The 22,311-nt window shown below is 37.9% G+C and overlaps 1 protein-coding gene across 4 annotated transcripts; it reads left to right on the top strand.

The window, feature by feature from the left end:
- On the top strand, positions 1-22,311 carry KIAA1456 (KIAA1456 ortholog). Of its 4 annotated transcripts, none has more exons than XM_021396760.1 (4): positions 1-74; positions 10,483-10,637; positions 13,412-13,585; positions 16,751-22,311. In XM_021396760.1, the coding sequence occupies exons 1-4, from the start codon at positions 64-66 to the stop codon at positions 17,785-17,787; spliced, it is 1,377 nt and encodes a 458-aa protein (XP_021252435.1). In that variant the 5' UTR covers positions 1-63; the 3' UTR covers positions 17,788-22,311. The 4 variants fall into 4 exon arrangements, with proteins under 4 accessions (XP_021252435.1, XP_021252434.1, XP_021252437.1 ...); XM_021396759.1 differs by lacking the exon at positions 1-74 and adding an exon at positions 222-280; XM_021396762.1 differs by lacking the exon at positions 1-74 and adding an exon at positions 9,005-9,127.

Here is a 22,311-nt window from a genome sequence, read left to right as displayed (position 1 = left end):
TCCCCCCCCCTCTTCCCACCAGCAGCTCCAGCAGCATTCATCCTCCCCTTTTTCCCTTGCAGGATGCGACGGGGGTAAGGAAAAGAGTTAACATTTGGCATTCCGGGGGGCGGGGAAGGGGGACTGGGGCCGTTCCATGGGGGGGGGGCCCTCGGCGGAGGGCCAAGCCCTCCCCGCTCCCTCCGCCGAGGGCCCCCCCTTGGCACGGCCCGGCACGGCACGGCACGGCCAAGCGCCGCCTCCGCGCCGGGATGCAGCCGCCGCCGCCCCGCTGGTGCAGGTAAGGAGCGGGGCGGGCCGCCGGGTGGGATGCTCGGAGCACGGGAATCCCCGCTGCCATCCCCCCCGCAACCCTTCGCCCCGAGGGTTGGCTTTTGGGGGAAGGGAAAGGAGGATGGGGGAAAAAAAAAAAAAAAGGAATACAAAAACCGAAAAATTAAAAATGAAAAATAGCAAAATAGCGACCTGATTGCTGGCAGCTCGATGTCAGCGAACGGAGGTGATATCCGCCCGCTGAGCTGCTGACCCTCCCCGGGACGGAAGGATTTCGAGATTTCGAGATTTAACTTCTCCCTCCGCCCTCCATGCTCCCCGTGTAAAGGAGCGGGGCCGCGGTGCAGGCAGCCCTAGCATCTAGCAGCACTGCTGGCGATGGGCTTGGCAGCAGCACTTGGGAAGGGTAGTTTTTAGGAGACGTGCAGGGAATTTGCTACAGAAATAACAAGTTTCTCTGTGATTGCCTGGTTATTTAAAAAGGAAGTATGCGCTCTGAATTGGCAAACAGTCCTAAGCAATGATCTTGAGCAATCCTGAGTCTTAATAGTTTATCATATTTTCCTCACCCAGAATATTCAAAATTCCTAAGCATCGACTTTGTAAATGCACACAGAGACCTTACTGTTGCTGAGTGTTTGGTGTTTACTGAATGTTTGTAAAGGGATTTCATTCCCACTGAGTGCCGGTAGGAACAGCGGGTGCTCGGAGGCGGGTCATCCACTCCTGCTCTTTGGCAAAGACAGAAGGAGCAGAATTCTTCCAGCAATACAGCTGTGTGGTTGTGGTGCACAGGATGACATTCCCTGCTGATGGAACTGCTTGGGTGATGTGTGCTTCTGGAGTTTGTGATTTTGAGCATGAAACTTGAGAAAAAGATAAGGAAAATATGCAGTAGTCTCTGCATGAGCAACCAAAAAGGTCCTCTCAGGACTTTTTAATGCTCTGTAATAGAGCCAATGGGGAGATCGGGTTTCATTTTGGTTATTTATTTTCAATCTAGCGTATTGGTATATTTATGTCTGTCTGTATGCTATTTATAGAGTGCCTGCCTCTCTGAAGGAGTGCATTTTTATTTACTGTTTTCTCTCTCACATTGTGTTTTTGTAATGGACTGTACACTGAGATGTTTCTGTGGTGCTGCTATTGTGTAGCTTCCAGAGATGTGTGTTTTGGGAAAAATAGACACATGCAGGTAGCTGTGGCTGTGCATTTTAATATTGCCTCTGGCAAGGAGATGTTCAAAGGGATAAAACGTTGTCAAACGTACATACAATGCTAAACTGAACCTGGTGAGAAGAAAAGTCACTCTTCAGCATTTTCTGAGATAAAACAAACACAAATCCATACCTGAAGTTATAAAGTCTGTTCAAAGATTGAAATCAGCCCTGAGCCAAGGGGCAGATAATAAACAATTCCCATGCAAACATTCTGGTTTGCGGGTATCCTGCCATCCATTCTGGATGGATGACCCAGAAGAATAATATGGGACGGCACAAACAGCATGAAGCTCAGTCCTGCAAAAAGTTATTTGCACATTCCTACTTTCAGTTAATAAAGTACCTGAGGTCAGTGAGATGACTACGGTGCAGAAAGTTAAACAGTTATCTGTGTCTTTGCAGTACCAGGATCTATGTGGGCATGTTTATAACTGATAATACTTATAGAATAATCCCGTGTAGCAGGAAACCGTGGCTGGAGGTCTGCATGGCTCTCTAATTTGTAGAGATTTAAGACATTGAAAAAATACTTCTGACTTTTATATACTTACCAAGTTAATTTTAATCATTTTTAAAATGAAAAATGAACTCCTTTTGTTTGAAAATACTTAGGAGGAGTGGAGACACTAGCTCTTCATAAAACTTATGTATGTGCCTTCATAAGAGGAGACAAAAGTGAATTACTGGGAGAAGTCTAACTATTGAAAAATGGAGTAAATATTCATGCCATGGCTAGGCCTTATGTAAGTGACTAAAATTCACGGACACAGAGTCCTGCATGTTTTTTTTTCCTGGAAGACTTTAGATATAATATATTTGGGCCAAACACTGTCTATTTTGGTTTGTGCTTTGTTACTGAAAAATATTTATTTTTGAATATTTGTATATTAATATACACATGTAGTCATTTCAGAAAAATAATTTATTTGTAGACCGAAGTTCTTATAAGAAATTATTTCTAATGGTGTTACACTGTTTTTTTTTTGTAGATATTAGCTCTTGTTCTCCATCATAGAATAGTTTCCCCCAAAAAATTATTAAAAAAAAATAATTTGCATCTAGAAAGACAATGGTATTCAAATATTTTCCTAATGGAAAACTTTAGCAGAGTGTATAGGGAATTTCAGCTCCCGCAGGGATCAGCACAGCATTTCCTTTCCATGCCGAATAGGAAAAAATGCTTAGTGTAAAGGCCTTTGCATTCAAATAGAAGGCTTAGAAACACCAAGCTGGGTAAAACGGAATCAGTATAACATAAAGCCTTTACAATAGAAAAATATTCCAGAAAAAACTCTGGGAAGTTATGAAAATGAAGACTCTTGTCTAGAGATTTTGGTGGTGGAGTGCTAAGCCTTCACACTGCCCGGCCCACTACAGCTACTAGTGGAAGAGCCTGGGTCTGCAGCAGTGGCCAGGCACCTTATGGGGGGGTTGCACAAAGCAGGCATGTCAGATTTTTGAGCATTGTGGAAAAATAAAAGTGTGGTGCTGTCTTTGCTCTCATTCCAATGGTCATGAACCAAGAATAACTTAATTCCTAAAACTCTTTCTGCCACAGGACCTGTTCTTTTGAAACTTTATTTAGACAGTATAGTGAATACTGAATACATTTGTATACTGAATATGAATTTTTCAAATTATGAAATCATATTTTCAGCTATAATGAACTAGCAATAATCAGGAGTGGTTTTTAAAAAATATCAAAAGAATCCTCATGGCAATTTTGTAATTACTGTAATTGATTATGCAATGTTTTATATTTAATTTTAGGATCAAAGGTAACCATTGATGGCCTTAGTTGGGGATCCAGTTTGGCAATGTGCTGCTTATCCTTCTGTCACTAAGATATTAAGATTCAGCAGAAGATGTATCTCCAAGTAACTGAATGTCTTACTTAAATTGGTTTGTAAAATTGCTTTAATTTGGGAGGCTTTGTATGTAGCACCAAGAACTATTTGAATACCAACTGTGATGAGCATTGTGAATGGGAGAAAAAGGAAAATTATACTGCATAAATTAAAACTAATCCATCTGGAAATAGTACTCTAAATACCAACCCAAATCCTGTGGAAACATAAGGAATTTAAAAGGCTATAGTTCCAGAACTATAGGATGACATTAGGGAATCAAATGTCTATAAATATATCTTGGCATGAAGAATGGAAACATATGGATAGGATACAGAGAATGACAACAATACTCAAAAGACCACCGAGATTGATTCATCATGAAGAGTGAAAAGTATTAAATATTTAATGCTTGATTAATTGCTGGTAAATAAGGGACAGAAGACAAGGTAACTTTAAAAGTATATGAGATATTACTCTGACCAAGAAGAGGATTTAACTACCCTTAAAAGCTTGTAAGTAGTGTAATGCAAAGGACTTGAGATACTGATGCAGAGCTCTTAGGAAACAAACAAACCAACAGTAACTGTAACTGTTTCCAATGGGAAATGAGTTTATTATCTTTACTAATTTAGCTTCAAAATCAACCTCAATGTTAAAGAGTAGGAAACGTACGTGAAACATACTTTCAGCTTTTAATTATTGTGGTTTTTTTTCTATAGCAATTAACTGAAATCTGGCATATAAATTGAAAAATTCAAGTTTTATTCTTACATTCATAGACACACAGACTCACAAAGCTTAATGCTGGGGCATCTGTCTCCCCCAAAGCTGCATCAACTATATCAACGTGTTTCCTGACAGATGCTTGGCTAACTTATATTTTTAAGAGCTTACTGATGGAGGCTCTGTGACCCACACATTCCAGAATAATTTTCAGTGCTTTTCTATCCTTCTCATTGCTTTTTAAATGTCTCACTTTTATCTTCCTTGCTGTAGTTTAAGGCCACTATTTTTTTGTCTGCTCTTTACTGTGGAAAACAGCTTTTTTTTTTTTTAACTGCTTTCCTAGTCCTTTCACATTGCTGAATCAGTATGAAAAGGCTAAGGAGCAATAGAAGATTTGCCTAGAAAAGCCCACTGGCACCTACATTTTGCAACCTGTGTATTTTGCAGTTAATTAATGTAAACAGTAATCAACAGACTTAACTAGTGTGGATTATGCAGATTATTGTATTGGTTATTTGTAAAAATATTCTTTGGTCCATAGTATTTATTACCACAGGAGAGATATCTGATGTACTTCTGCTTTGTAGCTAATCCAGGGCAGAGATACATCATAAGCAAAGGAAGCTTAACAAGGCGATTTGCACTTAAACTCCACAGTAAAGTAGTACTAGCTCAATACATCATACACTCTTCTGCATAATTACAGTAAACTGAAAATGATTTGAAGATTCACTTTCCAAGCTACAATTCTTTCTGTCACCTCTTTTCCCTCCAATTTAACACTTTTCTTCATCCTGTTCCCATTGCTTTGGTCTATGGCTGCTGAGGTGAATTGCCATAGGCAAGAAGGACTGTGCTCTCCAGCTGGGGAGCGGGTTGTGTATTGATGTGCCCTGGAAGGTCTGAAGATGTACATCAGTGCAAGTCTAGCATCAGGGATTTTTGACTTTTTGGGAGCCTTGTAGGAAGGCACCTTCTTTGCCTAGGGGTGGGATGTGTATTTTCCTGTAGTAGGAAAGATGGACTGACATTTAATGGGACTTCTACATGATTATGCTCCTTCTTTCAGTGGTTTTAACTAGCAAAGGTTTTGTGTTTGTGCATTGTTTTCTTTGCTGAATGTTATCTATCTACAGAATAGAGTTTGTACCTGATGAAATGCATCTGCTTATGATGCGGCCTTTCAGCTGTGTACATTATGACCCTAAATGCAAAAGTGCAGGGGGAATATTAAATGATTAACTGATCAAAGAATAGGATGTGGAGTGAATAGTACTAGGTGTTGACTGGAGAATAAAACTAACAGAAAACAAATTTGATGGTGAATGTTTGCCATTTAGACTAACGGGAGTTTGAATCATAAACTTTTTCTTTAGGTCAGGACCTTGAAAGAACAGTCTCTCTGCTTTCAGTCTTTCATTAGAGCAAGATTCTATTTATCAGTAAGAAAAAGTATAATTATAGTGATTTTATTTCAATTAATGAAGTTATTTTAAAATTCTAGTTTCACACTGACCATTTTGAATAACAGTGATTCTAAGGTTGTCTCAGATCATTTTCTCTTCAGTTTGCCAAATTTTACTGGAACAATGCTACTGAATCAGGAGCTCAGCTCAGCAAGGTTTTAGACACACTGCATGGCCTTCCTCTCGCTCTGATTTCACACTGTGCATTTTCATGGGATTGTTGCTGTTCATGCATGGGTGAATTTAATTACCAGAGTTGTTAGCCTTAAGAAAACTGTTTTCTGCTGTATCCTTTTTCTTAACTTGGATTGCATCTAGCTTAACAATTCACAGCAGGATTCCTTTTATTCTGTTTCATTATCCTTTATTTACTCTTAAGGCTGTTTTACGTAATGATTCATATCTAAAATCATACTCCTATTTGTTACCTTTATTAATGAAATAAAGCACTGTAAATCAGAATGGACATCATTACTGTGATTTATAAAGCCAGTCTTAAACGTGGGCAAAGCACTGACAAAGAAAATGGGTCCAGTTTTGAGAAGGAGTGTTCTGATATTTTGCAATTGGTTCTTACCGTTGGCTGTACATGCAGCTTTTCCATAGTTACTTGTATTTGAATGAAAAGACTGGTAAGTTGTAAGCAAGCTGGCAGTTAACTGGAAGTATTTCTCACCATTGTGTACAGCTCTTCCTGTCCAGTAGATGGGGAAATGGAAGTAAATAGGACTTTCTCACTCTTTACCCAATTGTTAGTATTAGCTATAGCTGCTCGTGTTACTGCTGGAGAGCAGAGTAGTGTTGGAAATAAACCTGCCCTTGTGGTTATACTGTTCTATATTTAAAGTTATTTTTTAAATTATTACATCCGTAGCTGCAGTTGCATGCGTAACCAAGATTTGTGTTGCTGTAGCAACACGAAGAGACAACTGTGCTGAATTTCATAGATCTTTGAAGTAGGAGGGCTCCTAATCCAAAATGGGATTGAGAATTCCCATCAGTGTGTCAAGAGCTTAACTAATAGGAGCTCTCATTATGAGACTGAAATATTTCATATATGACACTCAGGCTGAATTGAGTAAGCTCCTGCTGTTCATCAAAGGGTTAGAGAAAACAGGCAGCTGCAAGAGAGAGAAGTGAAAGGAAAGCCTGTGGCTCAAATTAATCAAGAGCTATTGATTTGAAGAGAAATAGGAGGGGTGCAGGATTTGATGCCTAGCATGAAAATCACAGGATGCTTACAAGAGGCCACTGACAATGTTTGTAACGTGTTCTGGATATTGTGACTGGCCTAGCCATAGAGGCAGTCACAGGAGGAACTGAGCGTGAGCTAATTGAAGACTTCACAGTGTTATACATCAAGTTAAAATAATGGTGGTGAAATAACATGTGGTAAGGTAGATAGAGAATAATATGAAAATCTTTGGTTTAAGTGGAACTTGAAGTGAATGAGGAGGGTTACATGGGATTCAGAAGAAAGGAAGGTTTGGAAAGCTTTTGGTGCAGACAGAGTTTTTGGACTGAACACTACCTGCATTTCAGCGTTAGGGCACCTTTTATGTCTGTGGGGCAACAACTGTTTTGAGCTCTTGAGGCAAAAGTATTTAATACAATTAGCCAAATCACTTCCAAAACCCACAAAAATTACTTGGAAAAAAAATCCTGGCTTTTTAAAATGTTGTAAGCTGGGATTATTAATTTTGTGTGTTTTCATTTCAAGGTGACATAGTTAAATGCATTTATCACTTCAGCAGTGATAGAACAAGTCCAAGCAACAGGACTTTCCTTAAAGCTTGAAAAGTTAATTGTTTAAACAGTTTCAAAATATTAATGGCAAAGGAAGAAATTAGTTCCCCTTGGACTTAGAAAACTTTTAGTAAGGTGTAGCTATAAAAATATATGGTTTGTTAGTACAATTACTTCTGCACCCTAGGAAGCTGTAGGTTTAGTTTTTTTTAATTTTATTTTGCTTTTATTTGTTTTAATAAAGAAACAAACCAGCTATGTAGGGAAGAGTCAAAGAACCTGTTTACTTTTGGTCATTTTTGTTCATATGCCACAGTTCCATGTGATGGGCTTGTGATCCATTTCCCTGCAAGATCAACAAGAGCTACACTGCATCTTTCAGCTATTATTTTCACTTCATAGATCATATACAACAAGGGCCTGTTGTAATCTTGTGAGCGAACATAGATGAACCAGGAGGCACTGGCAGAGGAGAGAATCCTACTCTTCATTTGTTATCCAAACAGTTTGTAGGAGTCCTGTGTTTCTTGAGCTGCTTCCCTATTTTAGGGACTTCCTGCAGTCACTGAGCAACTGGCTGCCTGTCCATGGTACCCTTCCTGCTCTTGCACCTGGTCTCTACATGAGCCCTTTGGCAGCTGTATAAGCTACCACTCTAGAAAATGAAGAATTCAGGGTGAGGAAAGAGTGCCCATAATCACATTCCTCTGCTCTTCTTTGGCTAATCGGATAGCTTCCAGATAATCTGAGTAGAGCAGATGCTGAAGCAGTGGGATTTCTGGAAATCTTACATTTTCATTACCTCCTTTGCAAAACAGACATTCCCATTATCCTGGAAGTAAAAGATAGGATTTGGATGAACTGAACATTTTCTACAGTCTATGTGCAGCAGAGACGTTGTCTGATATTTTTAAGGCAAAAGGGTTGTAATGATTGGTTTTGTTTATGAAGAAAAATTGAGGTACTGTCTTTGGCTTGCAAAGTTAGGTAGTTCTAAATTTTATGTCTTCAGTGACATCAGGCTTGTGTAATACTGGTACATCTGTAGGCTAGGTCTGTCTCCACAGGTTTCTTGCCTTCTGTAAACAGTGAAATGAAGAGGATTATTGCTGGGACATTTCCCTGCTGTGCTGCAAAGTAAAGCCTGACAGAGTTTTGGGCTTTGACTGGAAAGTCATCATCATGTGACTTAATCGTCTGCAAAATATATGTAATCAACAGGAATGGAAATTGCAATAAAATGCTAAATGAAATTATTTGTGTTTTGGTAGACTACTATTCTGAGATTATAGCCAAATTATTATCTTGATAGCATTTATGAAATGTATCTAAAAATAATAACCTCTAATACAGTGCTGTGGTACTCTCTCACGTGTCCAGTATAGAAGACTCAGTAGCAGTCTCAGTGAATGAGAAAGTCAAGGCAAAAATGTAATGGGCTTGTGATTCTGTAGAAAACAAAGCTGAATTTCAGCCTATATTGGGATTTAATATAGATGTTTCACAAAAAAATGCAGTAGAATATTGTATCAATGGGGAACTCCTTACCATCTTCTATGTCAAGTCCAAGTTGGCTTTTGTATTTAACATATTCAAATTAAGCTTCGGTTCACACAGCTAATTCTGTAGTTGTCATAAACTGAAATTTCTTTAGCATTTGGAAATCACTATGAATTGTTGAAAACATTCTCCATTGCTTTTTTTTTTTTAAGAACTATGAAGATTGAACAAGCAGCTTCAAGTAGAAAGATGAAAACACTTGTAAGCACTGAAGCACATAGTAACCAAGCATCAAATATAAACTAGAGCAAGAAGCATACGGAATGACAAAAGAAGATAAATAATTGTTAGTCTTTGGAATTTCTACTTATAAATAGAGGATTTCTGGGTAACTGAACAACAAAATAGAGGACATTTCAAGGTAGAGAAGAAAGATAACTGCAAACCTGAAACACCCAATCTGTTTTATTTAAGAGTCAAATAAGAAAAAAAGAATGGGCTTCAGACTCTAACAAATACTTGTTTGAAATTACTGCAACTAACCCATCCTATTTTACAACATAACTTGAAATAGAACTCTGAGGAAAACTCTGAGTTACTTCTGGCACATGTGATGTCATTTCAAATCTATATTTCCAACAGCATCTGCTTTTCTTGTTCACTCTGTTATAGTTTTCCACTCCTGAGAATAACACTGAAATGTTGGCTACTGGGAATTTGCTATTCTGTTACTGATTTTTTTGGACATATTTTTATATATACGTATATATATAAACACACACATGCATACATATATTCAGCTAGTAAAAGCTGAACTAATGCATCATAAAAGAAAACTGTGGATCAGGCCAGAAAAACGAAAGTAGGTGTTGTAAAGACACTGAGCATAAATGTTTTGAAGAGAGCTATTATATTAGGCAGTATATAGAGAGTTAGTATATAGGTGCTACAGTCCGAATAGACCACTGGGACAATTTGGCCCGACATAGCAGAGTATGTAAAACCAATGAGGTGGATAAAATCTTTTATACTATTCTTGTAACTGCTCACATACACTTAACGTAAAGCACACAAATATTTTCTTTGTTGTCACCGGAATTAATTCCCATTTTCTAAATTAAGAAGATAGTGTTTGTAGGAGAGGTGTTTTGAATGAAATGAAGACAGTTAAGCAAGGGTAGAGAAATTCTGATTTTTTTTTTTGCTGAAAATCTCAGCCATGTCATCACTTCGAGGGGGTAGATAAACACCACAACTGCTTTAAACATGATTTGGGGACTTTGGTTTCAGGGTCCAGGCCATATTTAAAAAAAAAATCATAATAACAGCTTGCCTATCTACTCGCTGGAAAGTCTATTCTGAACTTCCTGGTTCTGTGCTCCTGCTGAATACATGCTCTGTTTGTCAACAGATAAGCTCTTACTGTACTGGCCAAATTACTTAGGAATGTGCACAATGTTGAACAGTACATGTTGTTATATAATGCTTCTCAAGGAATATGATAAATTCAAAATTTTTCTTGACATTTATGAAACAAAACCAGATACTTTGATTAAAAAACATTTTATAAATATGACAGCTATTAGATGGTTGTAATGACTTTATGAAAATGAGCTTACAAGGTCAGGAATTACGCATGTAAATATAGTCTACAACAGTTCATGTTTTGTTGTATACAATCTTTCTTCGTTATATTTTCAGGATGGAACATGAGGCTACCCAGCTAGAAAAGCAACATGTGCATAATGTGTATGAAAATACAGCTGCTTACTTTAATGATCTGCAGAGCAAAGCATGGCCTCGTGTGAGAAACTTTCTGTTGGAGCAAAAGCCTGGCAGTCTCGTTGCTGACATAGGTAAGCCATTCCCTGAGGTAGCATGAAATATTGCCCATAAACTTTATTCGTTTATATATTAATTACATATATTCTCCAGAGAAGAAACTTCTAAAGTTTTTTAGAGATTGCTTTAAAATTGTTTTAAAGCCATATTAGATGTCACATGCCATTTATTTTATTTCTTTGACAGTGTATCAGGCAGCGAGTAAATATAATTTTTTACCTTATTTTGATGGAGCTAAGCTTTAATCTACCAGTTTCTTCACAAACTTAATGGTCAGTCACTCCCCTGCACTTTAAAAAAAGTAAATTGTATTAGTAGCTTAATTATTTCATGTTTCAGTTTCTTTTGGTCTCTTGGATTAAATACTGCTGGTCTGCAATTTGTTACCTTTAATTTGTTCTAAAACACCTCCTATCATGGCTTTAACTTCAGAGAAATATTTTGACATGTCCGCTATTAAAAAAAAAAAAACAGCAACAACAACAAAAAAAAACAAATAGAAGTTGTGAGGATCTCCCTATGCTCCTAAATATGGATACCAAAATCTCAATTTTCTGCTATGGCCTTGTCTTCCCTACATGTTCAGTTTATCTCTTGATTTTCTGCTGCACCTACAGGTACTGTAAGGTTTACCAGGTCCTAATGTTTGCTTTGTGTTGTGTTATGAATTCAATCCAATGCACCGCACCATTGCAAACTAGATGCTCCTTTGCATCGCTGGATTTTCCTTACTGCTTAGACTGGTAAAACACATTTAACACAGCACAGCGCAATAATTGTATGACATAAGTTATACACCTGCCTTATCCTTTCAGAGAAAATCCTTTTTGAACATTTTGGCTACCATAATCAAAAGATAACATACAGTTCTGCTGATGTCAAGTAGTCCTCAAAAAAATACTAGACTCATTATTTTGGCTGTGTATCTTTTATACGACTGCGTTATTTTCACTAATAATCTCAAGAGATATCCTATGGCATACATTCATTTGACAGTTGACTTAACATGGTATTTCTAAGCCAAATTTTTTTGCCACTTCAATAAAAGTCATTGAAACCTTTGCTGACGTTCTTTGAGGCTTTATCAGCAGGTGTCATGGCTGTTGCTGAAAGCTTAAGATCACCCCATTACAGTTTCAGCTGAAATAATTTAAATGCAGGTGAAGCATCTGAACAGAAGGCAAATGCTTACAGTTGCCAATAAAAGTATTCCCACCGAGGCACACAAGGTACCTTCTCTTATGGGATTTAATAAGACCTACAGGAATCTGAAAGCAGTGTTTATTTTTAGCATGCATTTTGAGAGGAGAGCTACACAGTAGCACCAACATTTCCAAAATAAGATGTTCAATTGATAATTTCTTTTTTCTGTAAAATACCACCTTTTTTAAAAATATTTTTGTTAGCTGTGAAGCATGATAACAGTAGCAGAATGAAATATCATTTTGTGTAATTGCCTTATTATTGTTCATTCATCAGAATAAATGGCAATAGTATGGCTGCTGTTAACAGCTTCATGAAGGAATCCACCCTCCTGATGACTCATTTAAAAATGAATCTCCTGCAAATGTAGATTTTTGGAGCACAGGGAGTGTTATCACTCTGTGACTTCATTCCAGAGCAGACAATGCACTTCAGAAAACACTGATTAAAAAGCACTCCACCAAAAAACATGTATGTAGCAACTGAATCTTCTAAATGAATACACATTTGACTTAATGTGTTCCTTCTACAAAAAGGCTTGATTTTGCCCTTTTTCCAGCATGGAAGTGTTGTGCTGTTCTCCAGCAGTTTCTGTGCTGTCTCTCCAGATAATGGTGCACATTAACATCAGTGACAGCAGCAGTGCTGCAAGAAGCAGTGACGTTTCTAAAGATAACTCTAGGCCTTTAAATTGAATTACCAGTACGAAGATAGTTCTCTTTGCCAAGCTGCTACCCTGTTGCGTGGCTGTCAACTTCCCGAAATTATTTTTCACTACTGACCCGTAACTGCAGTGAATGTTTTCTAATCTAATTTTGAAAAATGCCTGTTATGCATATGGTAGAGGAGAACACTCTGAAAAATTTCAACTTAGTATAGCACAGTCCTTTAGTAGACATACTTGTATGTAGAAGATAGTCTGGGACTGTTCATTACATTTACATGTGTTACAGTGCAACAGAACAAAGGCAGAAAGAGAACATGCCCTCAGAGTGGCAAGAATTGTTATGAATCAGTTATTTTCAAGTCTATATGCCAAGTTGAAAAGTTCCTTCCTGCCTTGTGCCAGTTACAGATATGGTTTAGGATTTCTTGCAGAGAAATCCTTTCCTCTGCCACACCGTCAGAGACCTCTCTGGCTGGGTCTGGGCCAGTGAGTTCCTCCTTCTCCCTGGCTCCCTCTGAGTGAGATGCACTGGAGAGGTACTGGGTAGGATTTAGCAGAGACTGGGGAAGTATGTGGCAGAGATTTATTGTAGGTCACTAAAAAGACATTGCTGTAAGATATGCAGTAGTGGCTGCAGAGGAACACTCATTCCTCCTCCTACCTGCACGTAGCTTACTTCCCCAGAGAGCTGCACATAGCCTAGTATTGCACAAGGCTAAGTAATGGGTATTTTTATTGGTGATAGTTATACTGTTACATTGCTAATTGTGTGAACAAATAATTTCAAACAGTCCAAATGAATCTTGCAGGAGCTGGGCTAGTAGGAGCAAACACACATTTTCAGGAAACCTTAGAACTGGAAAAGACAACCCACCCACATACAGCTTCTGATCTAGTAAAGAGTATTCTTTTCTTTAGGTTGTGGAACTGGGAAGTATCTCAGCGTCAACAGTCAGGTGTACAATCTCGGCTGTGATTACTGTGGACCTTTGGTAGAAATTGCAAGGAAGAGAGGTGAAGAAGTTCTGGTTTGTGACAACCTCAACCTTCCCTTTAGGGACCAGTGCTTCAATGCAGTCATTTCCATTGGAGGTAAGACAGCATACACTCATTCTGTCTCACTGCAAATACATATTGGTTTTGATCATTTTCTTTCTGAGTGTCTTCACTTCAGTTAAATGTTTTCAAAAAATTCTCTAAGAATCACAGCACATATTACTGAAATTAGTGTAGTAAAAGTTAAAAAAAAAAATTAGGTCCATTGCACAGATGTGTGCTAACCAGGGAAGTATGTGGATCATTGGTTTATATGTGGTCTTGATCACTCTGTGAAGAAAAGATTTCCTTCCAATTGCATTTTAAACAAATAAATATTAATATAGAATCACAGAATGAATCATAGAATGGTTTGGATTGGAAGGGACCTTTAAGATCACCTAGTTCCAACCCCCCTGCAATAGGCAGGGACACCTCCCTCTAGACCACGTTGTTCAGAGTCCCATCCAGCCTGGCCTTGAATGCTTCCAGGGAGGGGGCATCCACAACCTTGCTGGGCAACCTGTTCCAGTGTCTCATCAACCTCACAGTAAAGAATTTCTTCCTAATATCTAGTCCAAATCTACCCTCTTCCAATTTGAAACCATTTCTCCTCGTCCTGTTGCTACATGCCCTTATAGAAAGTCCTTCCCCCGCTTTCCTGTAGGCTCCCTTCAGCTACTGGAAGGAAATAGATAAGCATGGCCATTTATAGTTTAAACACATTACATGGTCAAGATACACTTTTGTTTCTTCCTTAAGATCTGTTTTGACTGGCAAATACATTGAAATGGAAAAAACTTGTTAGAAAGCAAGAATTTAAAACTCATATTAGCTATTATGTATTAGGAATACAAATTTATCTTAGAATAGACATGAAATCAAAATTTAGAACTGTCCAAATGCCTGTTGTCTGAGTGAAGAATCTTAAAATCTTATCTCTTCTGACTTCTGTTTTTGAAAATATTGCTCATAATTTGGAAAGTAAAACCTGTAAAAGGGTAGATGAAGAGGAATAGTCAGAGTACCCAGTTACAATCTAGGTTTTTATCTCAATTCTAGCTTGAACTTCTTTCAGGCTTTTTCGCTGCATGAGCAAAAATATAAAATGGGAAAATTATTATTGGTAGTAATTAACAAAGTACTTGGTCTATTACTGAAAAGTATTTTAAAATATATATTATAAGCACAAAATTTTAAAGGGAAGAAATGTTGACCAGTATGTGACTGGTATGCATACTTACTTGCTTTTGTATTAACTATTTAATATAGTTGTCAGCTCTATCCAAATATCAGGTCTTGTGGCATAATTTTCAATGCTATCAGATCAGCTGACTTTGAAGCATAGCCTACCTATTTAGTATTTATACCAATTAAGGGTCTGATAAGATTAAGGGTTCATGTGGTATTTTTGTGCTTTCAACAGTAATGGATTTTAATCCCTCCTGAACAGAGACATGATATGTCTGTGTCCATCTAATTCTAAATAAAGTGGTTTTTATCCCATTCCAGATAATGGCAAGTATTTGTGTGCAGAATCAAATACTCTTCTTGGTTTTGCTGGTATTCTCCTCTTAACAGGATTTCTATTTCTGTAGAAGCACCAGAATGATTATGTAATTCTAACCACAAGGAATATTTAATCTGTTGAATGAATTGCTTTGATAGAGCTTGCTGATTAGCCCTTTATTCCGATGAATAAGCTCACATGCTTATGCTGTCAGTTTGATTCTGTTTTACAGGAGGTTCAGTGGTGACATATAACCTATCTCCATTATGAGAGAAAATATCAGTTTCTTTCTCCCCATCTTATTTAATAGTGTTGATTTTTTTCCAGTTGGGAGGAGCTGGAAAAAAAATTGACCATATGGAAAACTCTCCTCAGAGTTTTCTGTCAGATGCTTCTGAGGGCCTAGTTAATATCAACTGCCAAGAAAGTTCTCCTTGGCCTATGGTAAAAAAAGTTCTTTTTTTCCCTTGGTAAAATAATCACTGTTTAGAATGAAATCGGGGCTATCTGGACACACTTTTCATAACTGCAGTGTTGAAATAATCTTTCTACAAGAATTGGCTACTGCCAAGCAGCACACATAATCTAATTTTTCTGAAGGTATGAAGATGACTTCAACTGAGAACATATATAGTTAATATATTTTGATATATGGGTAGATTGAATGTTTGTGTGAAGCAGCGTCTTACAAGTCCATCTGAAATGAGTTGTGGAATCAGTCCATATGTCACTGATTTGATTAGCATCTCACAATCTGATGATGTGAAGAACAACTTCACCAACATGACTGATCTCAGTCCAAGTTAAAGTTTTTGAGAGTTTAGAGAGCAAACAGCTAACTTAGCTATTCTCTGGCTGTTGAAATAGTTCCTTCAGGTGAGTAGGAATCTATAAACAATGTGGAAATCTTGAAACACAGCTTCATTTCGTGTTACAGTGAAATCGGGAAATTATCCTGGAAAGAAAATTCAACCATAGGGATCAATAGATTTGACTTTGATGATGACTTCTTTTTTTTTTTAATATCATAACAGAATGTAAAAAAAAAAGAAAAAAATCACTATTCTCAGGAATGAAAATGGAGGCTGAGATACTTTCTTCTCATCTTTTTTTCCTCCAAAGAAAGCATTCTGTAAAGGAAACACCTTTCTACAGAATTAATGCACTGGAAGATATTTCTGTTTAATTTCTCTCACTAGATCTTTTGAAAGCACGCTGACTTGAAAATCTTTTTTGTGAGCATCTTTTCACCAATATTACTTTTTGCTATATTTGTTACATGATAAAAAAGAATTTGTGTTTTCTGTTAAGATAAGTCTCAAGTGTATTCCAAACCCTAAAGTCAAACTTAATATTACTTTACCAAAGGACAGGCATTTAAGTGAAAGCTACTCATACTTTTTTCTTTTATGGGTGATGCAGAGAAACAGCAACTCTGGCTTATGTGCCTGACTTATCTCAAAACCCTACTTTGTGACCATATGAATGTCCTCCTTTGGGATTTGCCTGTTTTTATCCATGAATATGAACACATGAGAGCATTCCAGGGTAAACTTGTGCTGCAGTACCAACAAATTCTGCAGCATTGCTACTTGTGGTGGGTGGTGACTGTGGTATGGCAACTAAAATGATTAAACACCTCAAACAAGTTGAAGAAGAAAATGATCTGCCCTTACTCATATTCAATGCATAATGTCTTTCCTTTTTCATAGTGATCCATCATTTCTCAACTAAACAAAGAAGAATCAAAGCAATAAAGGAAATGGCAAGAGTATTGATGCCTGGAGGCCAGATGATGGTTTATGTTTGGGCTATGGAACAAAAGAATCGTCGCTTTGAGAAACAAGATGTATTTGTTCCCTGGAACAAGGCCTTGTGCTCACGGCATTTTTCAGAATCAAATCAATCTGGAGATAAGGGAGAGTTTGTGCATGCAGTAAAGAGCCAAGATATATATCCTGCAGAGGCACTGAGCTCTGATTACAGCTACCAAACCAATCTGCAACCAGAAACTGATTCAAAACATCCCCACAGTACAGACCATTGCTTATCCAGAGCCTGCTGCATGAAAATTTCTGAAGAAGAAACTAGATTTTACAGTGCTCTCGGAAGATCTTTCCGCTCATGGTTTTCCTCCAGATCCCTTGATGAATCAGCCCTCAGAAAGCAAACTGAAAAATTGAAGCCTCTGAAGAATGAAGGAGAATGGACAAACAGTACCGTGCCCATTCAGCACTCACGACATTGCAGTTTGGATTTAGGTCACCACAGGGCACTGCTGAAAGAGCAAAGTTTAGATGATGATGATGTGTTTGTAGAAAGCTCACCTGTCAAAAAACTACCGTGGTCACAAGCCATACATGCATTGAAGGATTTGAGTTTAAATGGAGGACACCAAAGTGCAAGTCAGAGCAAGAGTGAAGAAGCTGCATTTATAAATGGCCCAGTGGAAGACAAGGACTACAGCTGCAGCTATGATAAGGATGACGCTGTTAAGTCTAATGCCAGCAAGTTTTTCAAAAGAACTTCAACAACTGACTCCACCGACTCTGCTTTGGATTCAGCAGTGTCTGTTGGGGACCAGAGTGATGACACACCGGATACAAAAGCCTTCATGCGTTATTATCATGTTTTTCGGGAAGGGGAGCTGTGCTCTCTGATAGAAGAGAATGTGCCTGAGCTTCTGATACTTTCTTCCTGCTATGACCATGGAAACTGGTGCATTATTGCAGAGAAAAGAGGACAATAGCTGTAAACAGGACAAAACAATTTAGTGACTGAAGATTTTAAGCTGTTCCTCGTGTTCCCGTGATTGTACAGTGTGACATGGAATTTGAATCCCTTGTAGTCGTGTGCCATTCATTCCTTAGTTTGTTACATATGTAAATATCTAATGCAAAGCCTGTATATAGGAATGTAAGTGGCAAACAATGTTTATGTTTTGTTAAACTTTTATGAAGTTAAAAATGAAGAGTTTTATATTGCTTTTAGCAAATAATTTTGTTTTTAAGCATACTTTTCTATTGAAAAATAAAACTTTTTTTATAAGACAAGGAAAGGATCAGGGCATCTTTTATGAGAAATATCCTCTCAGTAGGACATTCAGGTTTTGTTCTTGAAATGCTTAAAATATGTGACTTTATTCCCTGGTCTTCAAGTCACATGAATAGAGACATAGACACATTTTGAAAAACACTTGTCTGTATACTGCTTGAGTGCATGCTGCAGAACTGGGAGCAAGCATGGTCCTTGTGCTACTTAGTTTGGAGTAGAGTTGTTAGTGGTCAATAATACATACAGAGCAAGCTCAGCATCTTCTGTCATTTGTAATTGGTATTTCAGAGTAAATGGCAGAATGAATTTTGAACAGAAATTTGGATTTTTGTTTTGAAAGTAATTTAATTTGTGCCTCAGTTGCAAGTTAGGTTCTGCATGTTAGCTCTCACTTTATCTTAATTTCCATTGCTGCAGGTTTTCACTGGTTATATGTATATAAAAGTCAGAGGGATTAGTGAGAGTATCAGTACTAGGTAAAGGTTACAAAATACCAAATACTTGAGATGGATATCTCTTTTTTATAAGCTTGGGTAGCTAAGATAAATAATACTTGGTAAGATTAATAAGATCCCAGTGTGCATCCATTCAGCTGTCATATTTGCTCTCCTCCTTCACTGACATGAGAATATGTACTAAATGGTGTGTTAAACAATGTAGATAGGAAGTAGATACAAGTTGAATTTTGTATCTAAAACACAACTTTTCCAATCTATGTTAAGTAGATGAGTTTTGGATTGGATTTTGACTTGAATGGATTTTAACCTGGGTGGATTTTGGGTTGATCAGTAGAAAGCCCTGGTGGTACTGCCTATTTTTAGATGTAGCTGCCCAGGAGTAATTACTGCATGGTAATGTATTATACGTCTATTTACTGGAGTTATACTTGTAGAAGAATCATCTTGGTTTTCCTCTTAGTTTAGGATCCTTGTACTTTATCTTTCCCAGGTTTGTACCAAGTGCCAGAGGCAAATTCTTGCATTCCCTACTGCCTTTTGAAAATAGAAACTATCCATCTGAAGCTTCTGAAATATTATTCCACTGTGTCTGAGCCTTACCTTGGAGCACAGGCAATATTCCCTGCGTGACTGGGGCCAGCTGCTCCCTGCTCAGGGGCTGCTCCAACTGCATCCTCCGTCTCCAGTTCCAGAAGCACAGTGCGAAGATGCCTGTGCTGGTGAATTGCAGAGCCCATGGGGGACATGATCAGCTCCACACCTCATCTGCAGTGTTCTCATGTCTGACCTCATTTCCTGAGGATTTCTGGAGGAGCCTGAGGAGTTAGAAGCAAATTCAGTTTCTTCCAGAGAAATATGTTAGGGGATATTCAGCACCCCTGGAATTTGGGACCAGTGTAAGAAGGAGATAGTTGTTTATCATCCTATATCCAGTCTTGAAAGTTTGTTCCTAAAGTCCAGCATGCAGAAACTTCATTGCACATACATTAAAATATTCATTAAAAAGACGGAATCTAAACTGAAAACAAGTTTATTTACCTGGGAAAAGCAACATTATAATTCTCTTATCTGTCCCTCTGCATTCTACCCATGCAGTATTCTGTGTCTGGATAGGCAAATTGACAAGATTTGAGGAAATTAAGAAAGAAAGTCTTTCATTCTCTTTACGACAGAGATTTACTGTTATTGTAAAAGGCTGACTTTTTCAGTGTCTACTAAAAACTTCTTGCTCCATCCGTTGTACAGATAAGAGCTGTCATCTCAAAGCCACTAAGTTACTTTAAATCACGTTTCTGTTTATGGACTTTCTGTGCATAGTTTAGTTTGAGATTTTTGACTGGGGATACTTTCCACAATTTTTTTTTTCTGTATTTCCATTCCTCTTGTTTTGAGGTATTGCTAAGTAGTGTTAAATGAAAGTTTGGATTGCATTGTTAAAATTCCTGAGGGGTGGGGTGTTTAGTAAATGACTTTCGTTTTGTTTTTTGCAGTTGGACATAATGATCTGTTCTGTGCTATTGTATTCTACTCTATTCCATTTGATTCCAATTCTATTCCATTCTATCCTATCCTATTCTTAAGTACCCTGTTTTCCACTGAGAACATACAAGGGCTACTCTGAGACTAATGCCTCCTGTTTTATTGTGTTGGCCCATGACATCAGAGGCGGATGTTGTTAGTATGGCAGTAGAGGTTGACCCTTCCTGCCAATATTCTTTCACATTCTGTTGCCATGTGACAGATGATGGTAGAGGGGTAGTCCGACAAATTGGTGTCTGGCATGCAAGTGTGTTTGAAGCAAAGGTGTGCCACTGAATTCTTCCATGCAGAAAAACTGACACCCACTGACATTAATCAATGCTTGGCGAACGTTTATGGAGACCAAACAGTAGAGTTGAGCACAGTGAGGTGGATGGTGCATTTCAGCATAGGCAACAGGGATGTGAAAGACATGCCACATTTCGGACAGCCATGCAGATTTTCATGAGTGTGCCATGCAGACTCTTGTTCATTGCTGGCAAAAATGCAAAGTTAGTGGTGGTGACTATGTTGAAAAATAGCATTTTGTAGCTGTGAATTTGCTTTTTCAAACAGTACTATGGCATTCTTTGTAGGTGTTGTGGTTTCCGTGGAAAAAATGGGAGGCATTACTTTTGGAGCAGCCTGTAATTACCTTGGAACACAATTTTTGTAGGTGGAAACAGGCAGCTGAGGTCAGGAACTTCAGGCCTGCACTGCAAGCATGTGAGTCAGGCTTTTATTCCTGTATTAAATATTCCATCTACCTGTAGAGCCTGCCTAGATCTGTTACAGCTTTAGCATCTCATATGAAGCCAGATTACCTCTCTCTGAGCACAGTGAATGTCTCTTTTGATTGGCTTGAAGACAGTCATCAAGCAGGACATGATTTCCAGAAGAACCCATGTGACTCCAGTCTTTGATAGCTTGCAGACATCCTTAAAGTGGTCAGAGAGGTGGGTATGCTCTTGAAAACTTTATAACGAATGAATAAATAAATACAATCCTTTTCCCCCTGCATTCTCAGTGATGCCCAGTCTACAAGATCTGATTGCTGTAAGGTTAAAGGCAAATATGTTTTTGTATTTCTTGTCTGACTTAGAGGCAAAATTCTCACCCTGGTTATGCCAATGTCAAATCTGCTACTGAACTCAGTACCTCTGCTCTTAAGTGGTGCATGGAGATGTCTTGATTACACAAGAAAACATGGCCTGTTTTTTTACAATTTAATTTACCAGAATCATTGCTTGTCTGAACTGGCTGAACAAAAGCTGCCACTGTGTTAACTCTTACAAACTGTAATCAGAACACACAACTGCAATAAAATGGATGCAATTGAACAGATCTACTTCTGAAGGACTAATACAATTACAATCTTTGATAAATGGCATTTTATCATTTTTATTTTTTTAGCACATGAAATATTTATATTAGAAGTGCAGAAAGATCATTTTTTTTTCTGCTAATGGCAACTAACTTACCTTCTTCCAAGCTCTTTATGCAGGAACTTTAAAAGCACAGGTGAGGTGTGAAAGCTGTAAGTATTCCAGCAGATCTTTTTCTGGCACATACTTATATACGAGTTACTTATGTGCACACTGTAAAGTCATGCTGAATGAAGGGCTGTGTATTCTATGCCAGCAGAACATTTTAAGTGAACCACTTTGGTTGATTCTGAATAGAAATGGAGGCTCCAAGCCTGTGACATCTCTGCTGTATCGAGCTGCATTCAAGTATCTGTGGGGCTCTGCTGGTGTTGACATCGTGTTGAAGCCATTGGTCTACCCATTTCCTTGCTCAGCTCTTTGACAGGAGTTGTGTCTATTTTAGCTCTCCATGAAAATGAAGTGTGTCAATATTAAATATATATAATTTTGTATCTATTCTGTGCATTCTGCATTTCCTATTCTTATAGTATATTAATTCTGGAAGCTGCCCATGATTTTATCTTCCAATCTGCTGGTCACAGCCATGCTTAGGTACTGCTCTGTAATCAATTCTTTGTCTATACATAGAACCTATTATCTAGTATTTGATATAAAATAAATCTTACTTGGATAAAATATGATTTCATACAGAACTTCTGTGCTTTAAGATTAGTTAATAAATATATTAGTGACTGGAAACTGTGTATGGGTAAGTTCTTGATGAATGTTAATTTGGAGAAGACTGCTGCTCAGTGAGACCATGTAGCACGATGCAGAGCAGGTGAGCAGCCTGATTTTCTATGAAGCCAGAGAGTC

The sequence above is a fragment of the Numida meleagris genome, chromosome 4 (assembly GCF_002078875.1).
Source record: "Numida meleagris isolate 19003 breed g44 Domestic line chromosome 4, NumMel1.0, whole genome shotgun sequence".
NCBI classification, from domain to species: Eukaryota; Metazoa; Chordata; class Aves; order Galliformes; family Numididae; genus Numida; species Numida meleagris.
The sequence above is the reverse complement of the archived record's forward strand: the minus strand, read 5'-3'. Positions and strand labels throughout refer to the sequence as shown.